Source organism: Trypanosoma rangeli (assembly GCF_003719475.1).
Source record: "Trypanosoma rangeli strain AM80 chromosome Unknown Tra_15.4_contig_00428, whole genome shotgun sequence".
In the NCBI taxonomy this organism is placed as follows: domain Eukaryota; phylum Euglenozoa; class Kinetoplastea; order Trypanosomatida; family Trypanosomatidae; genus Trypanosoma; species Trypanosoma rangeli.
Genome location: NW_021706174.1, coordinates 1 through 14,194, shown reverse-complemented (window position 1 = coordinate 14,194; position 14,194 = coordinate 1). Strand labels below are relative to the sequence as shown.

General features: G+C 55.4%; 9 protein-coding genes across 9 annotated transcripts, besides 10 other annotated features; 8 read left to right on the top strand and 1 right to left on the bottom strand.

Moving 5' to 3' along the window:
* Positions 1 to 290: 290 nt before the first annotated feature.
* Positions 291 to 346: a microsatellite.
* A 71-nt stretch (positions 347 to 417) lies between these two features.
* Positions 418 to 486: a sequence feature (A-rich).
* Positions 487 to 1,073: 587 nt separating this feature from the next.
* Positions 1,074 to 2,306, top strand: TraAM80_08536 (UBX domain protein 7; the record flags this gene model as incomplete). The annotated part of the gene is made up of 1 exon (XM_029385281.1): positions 1,074 to 2,306. One exon carries the CDS (start codon positions 1,074 to 1,076, stop codon positions 2,304 to 2,306), a length of 1,233 nt encoding a protein of 410 aa, XP_029234868.1.
* A 36-nt stretch (positions 2,307 to 2,342) lies between these two features.
* Positions 2,343 to 2,384: a microsatellite.
* A 150-nt stretch (positions 2,385 to 2,534) lies between these two features.
* Positions 2,535 to 2,561: a microsatellite.
* Positions 2,562 to 2,921: 360 nt separating this feature from the next.
* On the top strand, positions 2,922 to 3,764 carry TraAM80_08535 (ADP-ribosylation factor GTPase activating protein; the record flags this gene model as incomplete). The annotated part of the gene is made up of 1 exon (XM_029385280.1): positions 2,922 to 3,764. One exon carries the CDS (start codon positions 2,922 to 2,924, stop codon positions 3,762 to 3,764), a length of 843 nt encoding a protein of 280 aa, XP_029234867.1.
* A 182-nt stretch (positions 3,765 to 3,946) lies between these two features.
* Positions 3,947 to 4,008: a microsatellite.
* Positions 4,009 to 4,250: 242 nt separating this feature from the next.
* On the top strand, positions 4,251 to 5,651 carry TraAM80_08534 (Hsc70-interacting protein; the record flags this gene model as incomplete). Its single annotated transcript, XM_029385279.1, has 1 exon — positions 4,251 to 5,651. The coding sequence occupies one exon, from the start codon at positions 4,251 to 4,253 to the stop codon at positions 5,649 to 5,651; it is 1,401 nt and encodes a 466-aa protein (XP_029234866.1).
* Positions 5,652 to 6,193: 542 nt separating this feature from the next.
* On the top strand, positions 6,194 to 6,565 carry TraAM80_08533 (uncharacterized protein; the record flags this gene model as incomplete). Its single annotated transcript, XM_029385278.1, has 1 exon — positions 6,194 to 6,565. One exon carries the CDS (start codon positions 6,194 to 6,196, stop codon positions 6,563 to 6,565), a length of 372 nt encoding a protein of 123 aa, XP_029234865.1.
* A 379-nt stretch (positions 6,566 to 6,944) lies between these two features.
* Positions 6,945 to 6,976: a microsatellite.
* Positions 6,977 to 7,063: 87 nt separating this feature from the next.
* Positions 7,064 to 7,082: a microsatellite.
* A 209-nt stretch (positions 7,083 to 7,291) lies between these two features.
* Positions 7,292 to 8,110, top strand: TraAM80_08532 (Smad nuclear-interacting protein 1; the record flags this gene model as incomplete). The annotated part of the gene is made up of 1 exon (XM_029385277.1): positions 7,292 to 8,110. The coding sequence occupies one exon, from the start codon at positions 7,292 to 7,294 to the stop codon at positions 8,108 to 8,110; it is 819 nt and encodes a 272-aa protein (XP_029234864.1).
* Positions 8,111 to 8,855: 745 nt separating this feature from the next.
* On the top strand, positions 8,856 to 9,731 carry TraAM80_08531 (D-lactate dehydrogenase-like protein; the record flags this gene model as incomplete). The annotated part of the gene is made up of 1 exon (XM_029385276.1): positions 8,856 to 9,731. One exon carries the CDS (start codon positions 8,856 to 8,858, stop codon positions 9,729 to 9,731), a length of 876 nt encoding a protein of 291 aa, XP_029234863.1.
* Positions 9,732 to 10,279: 548 nt separating this feature from the next.
* Positions 10,280 to 11,056, bottom strand: TraAM80_08530 (uncharacterized protein; the record flags this gene model as incomplete). The annotated part of the gene is made up of 1 exon (XM_029385275.1): positions 10,280 to 11,056. The coding sequence occupies one exon, from the start codon at positions 11,054 to 11,056 to the stop codon at positions 10,280 to 10,282; it is 777 nt and encodes a 258-aa protein (XP_029234862.1).
* Positions 11,057 to 11,518: 462 nt separating this feature from the next.
* Positions 11,519 to 11,546: a microsatellite.
* A 266-nt stretch (positions 11,547 to 11,812) lies between these two features.
* Positions 11,813 to 11,873: a sequence feature (A-rich).
* Positions 11,874 to 11,897: 24 nt separating this feature from the next.
* Positions 11,898 to 13,475, top strand: TraAM80_08529 (putative tubulin-tyrosine ligase; the record flags this gene model as incomplete). Its single annotated transcript, XM_029385274.1, has 1 exon — positions 11,898 to 13,475. The coding sequence occupies one exon, from the start codon at positions 11,898 to 11,900 to the stop codon at positions 13,473 to 13,475; it is 1,578 nt and encodes a 525-aa protein (XP_029234861.1).
* Positions 13,476 to 13,631: 156 nt separating this feature from the next.
* Positions 13,632 to 13,653: a microsatellite.
* A 146-nt stretch (positions 13,654 to 13,799) lies between these two features.
* TraAM80_08528 (uncharacterized protein) lies at positions 13,800 to 14,192 on the top strand (the record flags this gene model as incomplete). Its single annotated transcript, XM_029385273.1, has 1 exon — positions 13,800 to 14,192. A coding segment is annotated over one exon (393 nt), but the record flags the coding sequence as incomplete, so codon positions are not given.
* Positions 14,193 to 14,194: the final 2 nt, after the last annotated feature.

The following is a 14,194-nucleotide window of genomic DNA, read 5'->3' as shown; positions in this document are numbered from 1 at the left end:
GTGCCGGGTGGGGTTGAACCAGTTCCAAAGACCGCCACGGAGGACGCCGCGCCGATTGTAGAGCAGCATGCAGAGCAGTGGCAGGAACTGGACTCCAAGAGCGCAGCAGCGATCGTGCCGGGTGGGGTTGAACCAGTTCCAAAGACCGCCACGGAGGACGCCGCGCCGATTGTAGAGCAGCATGCAGAGCAGTGGCAGGAACTGGACTCCAAGAGCGCAGCAGCGATAGTTCCAGGTGGTTCCCGTGGAGGTGATAAAGGAGATGGGATTTTTTTTGTATAAGTTGTAGGGTGTGTGTGTGTGTGTGTGAAAGTTCTGTATTTTGTTGGGTTGGTGTGATGTTTGTTTACTGATGTGATTGCTTTATTATGTCTGTTGTGTTTACTGATGATTTTTTAGTTTGCGTGTTGGGACGAGTTTGGTTTTATTGATGTAAATGATTTTTTTTTGTTTTGGTTTTTGTTGAGTTTGTCTTTTGTTGTTGTTGTGGTCGTCCTGCGCAGTTTGTGCTTTGCGAGTGGTGGTGAGGGACGGATAACGTTTACCTGCTTTGTTGGCAGAGATGTATGCAAGAGTGATTACTGAAGGGCAGTGTGGTTGGCGTCGAGCGGTGGTGTTTGGATTGGATCTTGCGGAGAGGTGTTGTGAATGTGGTTCAAGGACGGTGCCTTTTTTTGTCGTGTCCGTTCCAGTTGTTTTTCTTGGACTTTTTTTATTATTTTTTATTTTATTGCGCATGTGGGCAGCGGACGAGATTTTTATTAGCGAAGGGGTCTGAAGTGAAGGAATAGAAGAGTGAAGATCGGGCTATCGCTTTAGGTTTTAATTTTGGGGTTTATTGTGTCTATCGCCCGGTGTGACTCTGTGAGGGTGAAGAGGAAGCAGCGGAGGCTGCAGACACGGCTCGGGATTAAACTCGCACAGCCTCCACAGAAGTTAGAGCCCCTCAATTTTTTGTTTTCGTTTTATATATAAACTCAGGCACTCAGAAGCCGCCGAGGAGGGAGCTGCAGCCACAGGCAAAACACGAAACAACCCCGTAAGGTGGGCGATAGTGAAGAAGCGAGCGAGAGATGAGCGAAGACGACGTGGTGGCCACCTTCATGGCCATGACTAGCTGCAACGAGGAGCAGGCGGTGGGCTATCTTGCTAACGCCAATTTTGACCTTGCGGCGGCCCACTCGCTCTACGTGGCGGAGCACGAAACCCTGCCTGCGCGCCCGCGACCAACAGGACGTGGTGTATCTTTGCCGTCAGAGACCTCAGCTTCCGGATCACTGAGGCAGACAACACCACCGTATCTTATCAGCAGGCTTGACGGTGGTGTGGGAGCAAGACAAGAGCAGCCTCTCACCGCGTCATTGGGGCAACAGAGTCCATTAAACCCATTCGGTATGCCGTTTTCAACGCAGCCTGATACGAGTTCCGATGCAGGCCCGACCTCGGTTCTTTTTGCGCTTCCCCCGTTTGTTCATCAGGCAGGCACAGCTTTCTCACAATTCTGCGGGCGGGCATTGGACAGGGATCAGTGGGTTCTGTTAAGTTTGGTTGGGGATAACTTTGCCAGTATGTGCGTCAGCAGAGATATCTGGCGCTTTGAGGGAGTGCGTGAGACACTTAACATGTTTTCAATCTACCAGATCAGTGCGGTTTCAGAGCGTGGGGGACAGTTGGCGCATGGGTACCGCATCGATGTGGAGAGGGACATCCCAACCTTGCTTATCATAAACCCCCTCACCACAATGAAGGAGTCCCGGATACCGTTAAACCTGAAGGGAACAACCTTTGACGTGAGTGAAGTTGGCGAGACGTTACTTTTCTTTGTGGCAGAACGTGGGTCGCCCTCACAGTGGGAGGGAAGGAAACACATTGCGCGTGGTGCTGATTTGGCTCCCGTCGAAGTCCCTGGCTCTCCAATTGTAATTGAGGATCACGTCGATGACGCACCCGAGGTCGTTGTATTACAGCCCTCTCAGGCGGAGGCAGAACCCACGATAGACATTGTTGACATCGGCCCGTATCTTGTGGAGGAAGGCGAGACGCGCGCCTTCTCTCTCCGCTGCCGGCTGCCGAAGGGGCAGGTGACGCTGCGGCTTAACCCAGCAACTCCGGCACATCTCCTAGTTGAGTACTTGGCCTACCGCGCCTACCAGGAACAGCCAGAGGCTTATCCACGCGGTGTCCCCAAGTGCACCCTCAAAGCAGGATATCCGCCAAGGGAGGTGAAAGTTAAAGACCGGGGAGTGCAGTTAGCGACGTGGGACGCTGTACGCTCCGGAGACACTGTTTTTCTTCATATCCAGTAAAGCTCCCAGTGCGGTAGCCGTCGCCCGCGATGAAGGCACCCAGCAACACACACACACACTCACACACACATACACACAACTGAGAAGGAAACGAACAAGGGAACTGGCGTGAGATTTGAGACGTTGGTGGGTGCTGTCGCCTTTCTGCTCCGGCGTTTTTGCTCCATGAATACGCTGATCAGCAATAACACGATGTAGCAAGGAGATGAAGAGTAAAAGAAAGAGCGAGAGGAAGGGAGGGAGGGGGGGGGGGAGTAACCAGCAGAAGGTTGTTGACGCACGAATAAAGGGGAACGAAGAATTTGTGTGAACGGGGAAGAAAAGGGATGGAAGAGAGAGGAGGCTTAAATTTGTCTTTGGCGTTGCGATGGACGGCGGAACGTGGTGTCGGTCCCATCTGTATTTGGACACGGCGCGCGGCCTCATGTGCGCAACTCGATGGTGGAGGGTTCGGATTTCATGTGATGTGTTCCGTTGTCGCGGTCTGTTTTTCCTCCTTCCGTGACGCCTTGTGGTCTTCGCCTCACTCGTCTTCCCTCCTTCTCGTCTGAGCCCTTCCTTCGCCAGATTGGGGCACATTTCGCGGGAGCTTCGTGCACTTTACACCCGAAACGGATGCCGGAAGGGATGCAGCACAGCAATAGGGAGACTAAGGAGCGGCAGCGCAAATATCACCATCGCAAGGGTCACAAGGAGAAGGTGGCTTCTTCCAAAGTGGTTGCCGTGGCAGCGGAGGAGGAAACAGTGGAGGACTGGGATGCCAACCGGGAGCGCGTTGAACGCCTCTGTCAGATTTACCCAAACAATATCTGCAATGACTGCAACAACAACGGCACACGCTGGGCATCTGTAAACCACGGCGTTTTTTTGTGCATCCGTTGCTCTGGCATTCACCGCTCGCTAGGGGTGCACATCTCAAGGATTAAGTCAACGAACATGGACAAGTGGCATGCGTCGGAGGTGGCAATGATGGAGGTCATTGGCAACGAAAGGGGTAAGTCGCTTTATGAGGCACGTCTGCCGAAAGGAATGAAGTCTATGACGGGGGCGGAGCCGGAGTTGACGCTCAGGACATTTATTACGCAAAAATATCAGGAAAAGGCATTTGCAGTGGAAAATGTAAAAGAAGTGCTGCATCAGTGTCATAAACAGACGCGATACGGAAGGAGGCCACGAAAAAGTGACACCAAGGCTCACATACACGGAAGCGAGTTGGATACTGCGGCCAAGGGAGGGAATGCATCGCAGCGTGAGGACACAATGAAGGCACTGTACGGCGTCAACGCCGAGGCCATATCCAAAAAGTCAAAAAAGGCGAGACCTCTCCACGGCACCTTTGGTGTCGTCAATGTCCCACCCGACGAGTACGAGGAACGACGACGGGAACTTCTGACATATTTTTGTGTAGCGGAACCCCCTCCCTCACCCGTGGCGGCGGCAGCGGCAGCAGCAGCTTGACCTCTCCTGTTTCATTTTTTCATTTCAGCTTATTTTCACAAGCACATACACATGTGGGTGTGCGTGTGGAGGATACGCTACGTGCATCTTTTTTTTTTTTTGTCTTGCTTGCAGGTGCCATGTGTGTCCGACGCTGTGGCCGTGAGGGAAAGAGGTGTGAATGCTGAGCGAATGGTCCCCCCCTGTTTGTTTGTTTGTTTGTCTGTCTGTCTGTCTGTTTGTTTGTCTCTCTCTCTCTCTCTCTCGCACGCCCGCTTCGCTCCGCACCTACGCTCTGCCGCATCAGAAGAGCAAAACTAATTAAATGCCGCGTTGGGCTCTCATCCTCCCTGTTGTTTTGCTTTTGTTTTGGACTTCAGCAAAGTGCGTGGCTTCCAGCGACGAAATAGCAAGCATAAGGAGTCTTTGGTGACGAAGAGGTCAAAGCGAACAAACAAACAGCAAGAACAGTAACAAAACAATAATTAATTGAATATCACCGTATCAATGTCCGCCTTGAATGCAGCAGACTTGGAGGCGATAAACCGCGTGGTGGAGCACTTGCGCAACCATCCTGAGGAGCTACACCGTGATGAACTTCAGGAATTGCGGGCGTACATGGCGTCGCTTGGTGCATCTATTTCCCCACCGTGCCCTGCTGGTGACAAACCAGACATCAACAAGACGGAGGAAACAAGCGCAAAAGAGGAGGAAAAGTTAATGAGCGAGCCTGATGCGGAGCGGTGGGAGTTGGAGGACGTGCCCGATGATGGCATCTCACCCTCCAGCAGCGCCGACCCCACACCCGAGGATGAAGAGAAGGCCATGGAACTTAAGGCACAGGCAGCAGACTGTGCATCTGATGGAAAACTGGATGAGGCTGTCGACTTAATGGCGCAGGCATTACGGATTGTGCCCGGAAAGGCGATGTACTGGTCCCAGCGTGCGAACTACTTGCTCCAGTGTGCACGGCCAGGCGCTGCTCTGCGGGATGCCAATCGGGCTCTCGACATCAATCCTGAGAACGTGCGGGCATTACGTGTTCGCGGCACCATCAGGCGTCACTTGGGCAAATGGGAAGAGGCACTGAAAGACCTCAGCGAGGCTCAAACCGTCGATTACGATGAGGGAATGAGCGAGCTACTAAAGTTTGTGCAGGAAAAGGCGGCCTCACGCCGCCAGTTCCAGCGACATAAGGAAGAGGAAGCGCAACAACTGCGACAGGAGGCTCTTCGCCGCCAGCGCGAACAAGAATTACGTGAAGAGGAAAGGGAAAGACAGCAGAAGAGTGCTGGTGGTGCTGGTGGCTTCCCTGGTGGTGCTGGTGGCTTCCCTGGCGGTGCTGGTGGATTCCCTGGCGGTGCTGGTGGATTCCCTGGCGGTGCTGGTGGATTCCCTGGCGGTCCTGGTGGATTCCCTGGTGGTCCTGGTGGCTTCCCTGGCGGTCCTGGTGGATTCCCTGGCGGTGCTGGTGGATTCCCTGGCGGTCCTGGTGGATTCCCTGGCGGTCCTGGTGGATTCCCTGGTGGTGCTGGTGGATTCCCTGGCGGTGCTGGTGGTGGCATGCAATCATTTATGGAGGGTCTGTTTCGGGATGAGGAGTTTGTGGAGGCCATGAAAGACCCTGAGGTGGCGGCAAAGCTCACTTCCCTGCAGCAAAATCCAATGGCCGCACTGCAGATGATGAGTGATCCCAAGGTGGGCCCTCTGATTCAGAAGATGATGTCCAAAGCAATGGGTGGTGGTGGTGCAAGGGGATCGTTCCCTTCCACTTCTGGTGCAAGTGCCACCACTGGTGCAACCCCGCCAGCGCCTGCTCCCGCGCCTGCTCCCGCGCCTGCTCCCGCGCCTGCTCCCGCGCCTGCTCCCGCGCCCGCCCCCGCACATCCGGATGATGAACTCGATTGAAGATATGTGGTGCCTGGAGGCGCATGCCCTCTTTTTAAATGCACCATTTTACTCGGTGCTATTTTTACCCCGTGAGTTTCTCTCTCAGCTTCTATTCTTTGTTGTCACGCCCAGCAAGAGAGCGATCCTGGGGGTGGGGGTGGGGAGGAGGAGGAAAGAGTTTTATTTATTTCTTTTTGTTTGTGTGTGCGTCTGCAGTGATATTTCACTTTTCGTTTTGGCGTGTGTGTTTGTTTAAATCCGAAATAATTAGAACTGAATAATTTAGGCAGAGGAGGACGTCGTGTACGGGCGTGTGTGCTGCTACACGTCCTGCAGGTGTGTGCGTGTTTGCCCACGTGCTGAGGAGGAGGGGAAGGGAAAATTTATAGAAAAAGGCATTACATACACGCAACTTAGGCCCGGTGCATGACCAAGGCAAAGTAATAATAATTCGCGTGGGAATTGTCTCATTGGTGAGTTTTTTTTTTTTTCTTGCTTCGTTTGAGACCTCTTTTCTTCGCGCTTCTTGTTTTTGCCTTTGTGTACTGGCGCCTTGGCGCATGTGCCGGGGTCCAATGCCTGCAAACACAATCAAAGCAAAAAAAAAAACGAAAGCAAAAAACAAGGCTAAAAAGGGCCGTAAGGAGATGCCGTCACGCACCACCACCCGGGCATCGAGAAGTGCCTCGCGAGAGCAGCGGCGGACGCCTTCACCTCCTGTGGCGAACAGGCAGGCTCGCGCTGCAAACGCATGCCTCACTGAAGAGGCTCTCGCTGTGGAGGCAATCCTCGCTGGTAGACCGGGCAAAACCGGCCGCAATAGCTCTCCGTGGGGAATGTGGGCTGCCGTTGTGGTGTTGGAGGTGGTGGCCTTTGTCTGGCTCAAATGGGCAGTAGACGTCTACGGTGTCTACCGTGCGGCGAGGTTGTAGATTTGCCCGCTTGTAAACTGTATAACTCAGACACGTCTTTGGCTTCTTTCAGGCGTGTGTATGTGTGGGGAGGAGAGAAGTAATACAGTAGCGGCAAACACACGAGAAGGCGCCAACGAATGCGGAGGGAGGGGGATGAAAGAGGAGGATGCAGCTTGACAAGTCACACTTGTCTGGCGTCCGAAGCATGTCCTGCGACAGGGTGGGGGAGATTAGAGGTTGATGTGCTCCTAGGTCGCCTAGGAGGGGCGGTGGTTGGCTGTACGGACTCCCTCGGCGCAAGTTTTCTTCAATGTATGGTGGCGTGTTGTATTTTTTTTTTTAAGACTTCCCTGGGAGTTTCCTTCAGGAGAAGGGCAGCAATTAGAGTTGGGGCGGCAAAGAAGAAGGAAAGAAAGCACGAAAAGAAAGGCCTGAGGCTGGTAAGTAAAGGGGGGGGGGGAGTGGATTGACCAGCTGCCTCCCGCGCGGTCACTTGAACACTTTGCTTCGTCGAGCGTGGTGGTGGTGGTGGTGGCGAACCTCGTGAGCCGTTTGCTTTTTGTTTTGCAGTCGCAGACTTGCTAACCGTCATTTTCATTTTTTTGTTTGCCCTTTTGTTTTTCTTTGTTGCGTGTGCGTTGCTTCGACTGTCACCGATGACTGCGTTGCGACGGATTTCTATTTGAAAGTAAAAAAAAAAGGTGGGAGGGGGGGTTGTGTGGAGGGGAAGTGACACGGAGCGAAATGGAAAGACCCTTCTACGGGCGGACAGGGGCGTTAGATGACGTGCGTCAAGGCCTCCCCGTCATGGCGTCACGTCTTTCAGTGGGCCGCTCTCTCAAGTGGTTTCCATCGTTGCTGACAGTGCCGCAGCGTGTTCTTCACAGCATCACAGAGGGGGACGGTGTCGACCATAGTATTCTCCACCTACTTCGAGTGGCGTGCGTTTACGAGGAACTGCGGAGAAGGCACACAGACGGCACACGCCACGGGGCCCTGCTTCACGATGTGTTGAAGTGGCATCAACTTTCGCTTGGCGAAGGCGACAACTGCCCTTCTGCGAATGCTGCGGACGAGATGTTCCAGCCGTATCTTCCAGCGTACAACATCTGCGTGCTGAAGGATGGGCAGCCTGTGGCCACGCACGCCGCGGTCTCACGCCGGGCCGTGACACTTTTAGGTAAAGATCGGGACGTGAACGACATCCCCACTGACCACCCGAGTTGTTCCGCCCAACATGCTGCACTGGAGGTTCGCTTTGTGTACGCCTACGCTGAGGAGTTGGATCAGCAGACAACGGCGTACATGGAGGGGAGGAAGATGGACTGGGGCTTGACGCAGGACATTGGCGAACTCTACGCTCATGTGCGTGAGACGATGGCGAAGTTGGGCGACGGCGCGGACGCATGGTCGGTGGAGTTGCAGGTGTTGGACCTGGGCTCAACCAACGGCACACGCCTCAACGGTGAGCGACTGCAGCCATTTGTTTCGACAACACTGATCGAAGGTGACATTTTGACCTTCGGGCTTTCGACGAGGAGTTACGTTGTGGTTCGGCCGTAGGAAGTCGTTTCTTTCCCGTTATTATTATCATATATTTTTGTTTTTTTCGTCTGCGCTGTTGATGGCAGCGATGGCAGCGACGCTGCGCTCGATTCGACGCTGCGGAGTCTCCCACAACCACCGTGATCGCCGATGCGTGCGTGCCTGTCGCTTTTTTTTTTCTTCTCTCTCTCTCTGTTTGCGTGTTTCATTGCATCCTGCCGTTTAACCTTTTTGCTGCTTTGCGGCTGTTGGGTGGTGCCCGTCGAGCTTCCTGCGCCGTGTTGAGAAGAGTGGCCCTGCGGCTGTAGAGCACATTCCGCCTGGGCGGAGGAAGGGACCAAAACAAAAAAAACACACACACACACAAAGACGACAAATGAATTAATACCCCAAGCGAACAACACCCTGCAAGAGGATTATTATATACATATTTCCATGCCTCTGGTGTACAACACAACGTTGAAAGCTTGGCGGAAAGCCAAGCCGAATATGCGCCTTCAGTTGCGGGACCCCGCTTGGCGCTTTCAGACCCGGCAGCCAGCTGAGCACCGATTCCAAGAAACTGCAGGAGTTATACAGTGGCGATAAATCCCCTTACTTGCCAGTGGCGTCCGCCGCGGCAGTACTCCCCGCCAGCATCGAACAAGTTGCTGCGGTGGTGCAACTGCGCCCTGCTCACAAGGGGGGCCCCCATGACACCGCGGGGGCTGGAACCGGCACTAAGGGCAGCACCATTCCCCACGCCGGCGGTGTGGTGATCGGCATGTGCAAGCTGCAGCGGATGGACTCTGATGTCAGAAACTCCTTTGTCTGGGTGGGGGCTGGTGCGCGGAAGCTGAAGCTGAAGCTGATGAAAGCGGCGCGGGAACGTGGTCTCAGCGTTGGCCCTAACCCCGTGACGAACCCGCGTGTGGGTGGGATGGTGCCAACCTCCGGAAGCGGCGTGCCAACCCTCAAGTACGACGGCACCACTCGTGAGAACATTCGCGCGCTTCGCATGGTAACGCTGCAGGGCAACGCGATGGAGACTCGCAGAATGATGCTTGAGCCCTCCTTGAGACGGGAACTGATGCAGCTGTATTGTGGCGGCGAGGACACTCTGGGAGTTGTCTGCGAAGTGGCCACGTTTAATTCAACGCAGAGCGCCGTGAATGCGATGGTGGCGCTGAAGCGTCAAGGCGCACCGACAACTCTCCTTCGCCGCGAGTCTCTTAACGAGAGGGCCATGGAGACCGCAAACAAGTGCAGTAAATTGTTGCTTCCCGTAATGGCTACGGTGTTGCTGGAGTTCCCCCATAGCGACGCCTCTTTGCGTCGCATACGCGCTGATTTTAAAATTTTGTTGAGTATTTTTCGCGCGTCCGGGAGGCGCGTACTCCGTGCCTTTCCTGAAGGCTGCAGCCTAGGTGGACGCCGTGTGGAAGGGGCTGCGTGGCTGCCTCTACGCTGCCATGCACTTCTGGGGGAAGTCGGAGCAGATGCTTGCGACAGACGTCTGTGCTCCGTTAGTGGAGTTGCCTGCCGTGGTTCAGGAGACGGAAGGCCGACTTTGCGGCGCACAACTTCAGTGGCCTCATTTGTGCTCGCATCAGCGACGGCAACTTTTCACCTCAGTGTGCCGTTTAAGGACAAGACTTGAGTGCCGGCGGCTGTGCGACTTGGAGGGCCGCTTGGCGCAGCGCGCCGTGGCAAGCGACTGGACGGTCTCTGGTGAACACGGCGTGGGCGTGGGGAAGACTGAGGTACGTGACGCTGGAACGTGGCGAGATGCACAGACGCGTGCAGGAGTCGATCAAAACCGCGCTGGACCCCGACAACTTGATGGGCCCCGGAGGTTTTTTTTTTTTTTACCCCCACCAGCGGAGGTTGTGTCCCGCCGTGCATCTGCAGACCGCCGTGAGCCGGGCCTGGGCACGTCCCGCCGTGCGTGTTGCGGCCAGCGAGGCAGCCTTTCTTCTTCTTTTTTTTTTTTCTGTCACGCATCAACGGAGACGCAACACGTCTGCCTGCATCTGCTGCCCGCTCTTCTCTTCACTCCTCATTCTTCGCTGGCCTTGCCTTTTTGCAACGCGGCGACGTCAAGTGCGCTGAACGCCGCCAGCAGACCGCGATGCCGCTTTGGAGGTACTTCGTTTACACCAAGCCGGAGGTGGACGACAACGACCTGCCGCTGCCGAAGCACCGCATCTACGACGATGATGGCAACATTCGGCCGAGCGAGGCGACGCCGCCGCCGCGCGACTCCGTGAGTTGCGTGATTGCCAAGGCGAAGGCCTCGGCGAAGAAGTCAACGCCAATGACGCCCAAGACGCGTGCGAAACTCTTGAGAAGCGTCGGTGCAACGCCCACCGCGCCGCGGCGACAGACAGTGGCACCCAACGCTGCAACAAATTCCCCGCAGCCCACGAAGCCTCGCAGTCGCTCCACCTCCCGCTCACCCTCCCGTCGCTCAGACCGTATGCCAGCGAACAGCTCTGCCACTCCGAAGCGTGAAGTCCGCTCGAAGACGTCAGCGACGCCGCGTAAGTCGACGCCGAAGCGTGGTGGAAGCCCCTCAACAAACGGCATATTGCGTGCAAAATCGCCAAAGCGAGGAACTCCAACGAAGTCCGTGCTCCCAACTAAACGCGGCCCCGCGCAGTCCCCTGCAGCCCGCAAGCCGGCGAGCCCATCGAAGCCATCGCCAAGAAAGGCATCGGCATCGCCAAGAAAGGCATCGGCATCGCCAAGAAAGGCATCAGCATCGCCAAGAAAGGCATCAGCATCGCCAAGAAAGGCATCAGCATCGCCAAGAAAGGCATCAGCATCGCCAAGAAAGGCATCAGCATCGCCAAGAAAGGCATCAGCATCGCCGCGGAAGTCGCGATCGAAGCGCTCGCGCTCCGTTTCGGCGCGGCCAGGCGAAAATCCGACGCCGCGGTGGACCGTCGCCGCGCTTAGGGCGTACGCCAAGGAAAACAACATTGACGTCACACGCGACAAAACAAAGTCGGAGATTCTGGACACGATTGAGGGTCATAAGGCGGATTAGTTCGCCACTTAGAGGACCAAAAGGAAGTCAAAAAGAAGGGGTAAACGCTCCGCTGCCCCCCACGCCAAATAAAGAAGAGGAAACCTGAATGAAAGATGGACCGGAAGTTGAAATTTGGCGACAATGTGGCTTTTTCTCACTACCTCTTTCTTCCTGGTGTTGCGGGAAGGAGCGTGTGTGTGAGAGAGAAGAGAGAAGAGGGTCTTGAGTTCCAACGAGGGTGCATTTTGTGGATAGAGTGAGGCTGCAAGCAGTACTGTTGGTTGCACGATGGCGCACCAGGGACAGTCCGTACCCGGCGACATGTACCTGAGGCTGTTCGTTCCTGTGCGCTCCCAGGGCATTTATAGAGATGGGCAGCCGTGGCTCAGCACAGCCCGAGCGCAAGAGAATACATGTATGTATGTATGCGTGTATGTATGTGAACCTGAGCTGTCTATCGCCCGTGCAATCAAACCCGCTCTCATTCATACAAACAGACTCACAGGCGCACATGGCACCTGTGCACTCGCCTCCCGCATTTCGAAAAAAAGAGAGGATGGGAAGAGAGCATAAAAGTGCGAGGGAAGCGGAGAAAGGGAGCAGAAGAAACGAACTACGGAGTCGGCTGTATCTTTTTTTTTCTTTTTGTTCTTCCGTCGTTATGGTTGTTTGGCCTTGCAGTGCACTTCTGTGTTGCCGGGGAACACTTTTGTTTGGGATCTTATCTTCTTGTTGCTGCGTGTGCTTCTTTGTTTTTGTTTTGGTTTTCTGCATGGCCGGCAGGAGAAAGTCATGAATGGCGTTGCACGTGATAACGACGTGGATACATTGCGGAAGGTCATTGTTGTGAACTGCAGCCAGACACGGTATCACGTGGTACGGGCGGCGGCAGTGGCACTGGGATGGTACGTGGAAGATGAGAACCGCGAAGATGTCCCTGCCTATTTTTACGAGGTGGCGTTGCGGAGTGATGTGCGGCCGTATACCAAACGGCTTGGGCCACGGGGTTTGGCTTATGACGCAGGCAGTAGCCCACAAATCCAGTGGCTTGACAAAAGTGTGCTGCCCTCGCGTGTTGCTGCGTTGTCGTGTCACCACCGGGTGAACCATTTTCCTGCCATGCACGTTGTTGCCCGGAAGGCTGTGCTGTTCAAGCGGCTGATGCGCATCCGACGGCAGCTGAAGGTGGACTCCGCCTTGGCCGCGGCGATGCGCGGCTTCCCATGGAGCTTCTCTGCGTCAACGGAGCTGCGGCAGCTGGAGCGGTTTCTCTGTGATCGACAAGAGCAGCAGCAGTCACCCAAAAGCGAGCCCTTCTTCATCCTGAAGCCGAACAGGGGGTGCCAAGGAAAGGGAATTGTTTTGACGCCAGAGCCGCTTCAGGCGCTAGAAACTCTGACAGGCAAGGACGGGGAGGATTGGCTTGTGCAGTTATACGTGACGCCGCCCCTTTGTATCGAGCGCAAGAAGTTTGATCTTCGTATTTATGTGCTTTTGACCTCTGTCGTGGCTGGACGACCCCCGCGCCTGAGGAGAGGCATGCCACAGCCGTTTCAGCCTGCTGCGAGCGCCGGTTACGCGGGCCTGCTTGATGGACTGCAGTTGTTTGTCCATCAAGAGGGTTTGGTGCGCATCTGCGCGGAGGAGTATGCCGCCCCCAGCAGAACCAGCTGCGGGCAGGTGAGAGTGCACTTAACGAATTACGCTGTCAACAAGAACGCAGAGGGGTTTTCTGTGGGGTTCACAAGAGAGACGAGTCATGGCGCCGTTTGTGAGGGCAACAAGCGGGACTTTAAGTTTTTGCAACACTACATCAATGGGCTGCCGGATAAGGAGCGCGATGTGGACTCGCCCGCTGAAGCTCCTGCTGTGACTCGCTGGGAGTGTCTGCTGCGCCGCATCGACTTATGCATCATGCTGACGATCCTTTCCGGATTGGAGGAGCTGCGACGGGAATTCATTGGCACCGGTGCATCACGGGGCTCACGCAGTGATGGACGGAATTGCTTTGAACTCCTTGGCTTTGACTTCATGCTGACGGAAGGTTTAGAACCCGTACTTATGGAGGTGAATCACTCCCCGTCTCTTTTTTGTGACTCCGCGTTTGATTTTGAGACGAAACGCCGAGTGGTGATGGACGTCTTTCGGCAGCTGGAGCCTCACGTGCCGTCTCTCGAGGCCTGCGACGACGCTGCGTACGCGGCCTACCAGGCGATACCCCACGCAGCCGCGAGCGATGCGACAGTCGGCTTTCGTCAGATTTCACCGCAGCGAACTTCTGCCGCCACCGCTGGCAGTGATGATGGTTTCTGGTGCGAGGAGGAGATGCGCATGTTTGAGGAGATGTTGCGGCTCACCCGAGTACGATGATGCTGTCACATTTGTCTTAACCACTCGCCCCCTGCTCTTCCACTGCATGGGGGCTTCACGATGCTACTTTCCTCGCGGTCTTTTTCTCTCTCTTTCTGCGTGCGTGTGTGTGTTCCACTTTTCACCCTCCTCTCTTCTTTCTCCCCCTCGCTAGACTGTGCGTGTGCGTGTGTGTGTGCTGCGGTGACAAGAGTGGGGATGGCTGGCCGTGTGCTGTTGGTGTGTACCCTCTGCGTGCTGTACTGCGTCGGCGGTGTCGGTGCGTGGGGCGGCGGCTACTGCACGTAGGGTGACTGGAGGGACTTGAGGGCGGCTGCGAGGGACATGACGGAGGCGGAGATTGAGGGGCAGTACTGCGGCCGCAAGCCGGAGTTTGTGCAGTGGCTGCGGGCGAGTGTGCAGTCATCCGGTGGCCAAACTCATGGGAGTGGGGAAACAACGCCTGGCGGTGCCGGGAGGGACAGTACCGTTGAAAATGGTTCGCAGGAAGAGAAGCGGGATCAGCGGTGTCAGGAGTCGAATGGAGGAAGACAAAATCCACAAGAATCAGATTTACCGCAAGAACAGTCGAGGGTTTCAGTAGAACCCGCACGGCACGCTGACAGGAGTGAAGGTGGTGGCGGTGGAATTGCGGTGGAAACCGTTGGCAGAAGGGAAGATGAAAGAAGTGAAGAGGACAAAACGAGTGCCCCCACTGAAGGGGATGTCAAAGACAAGTC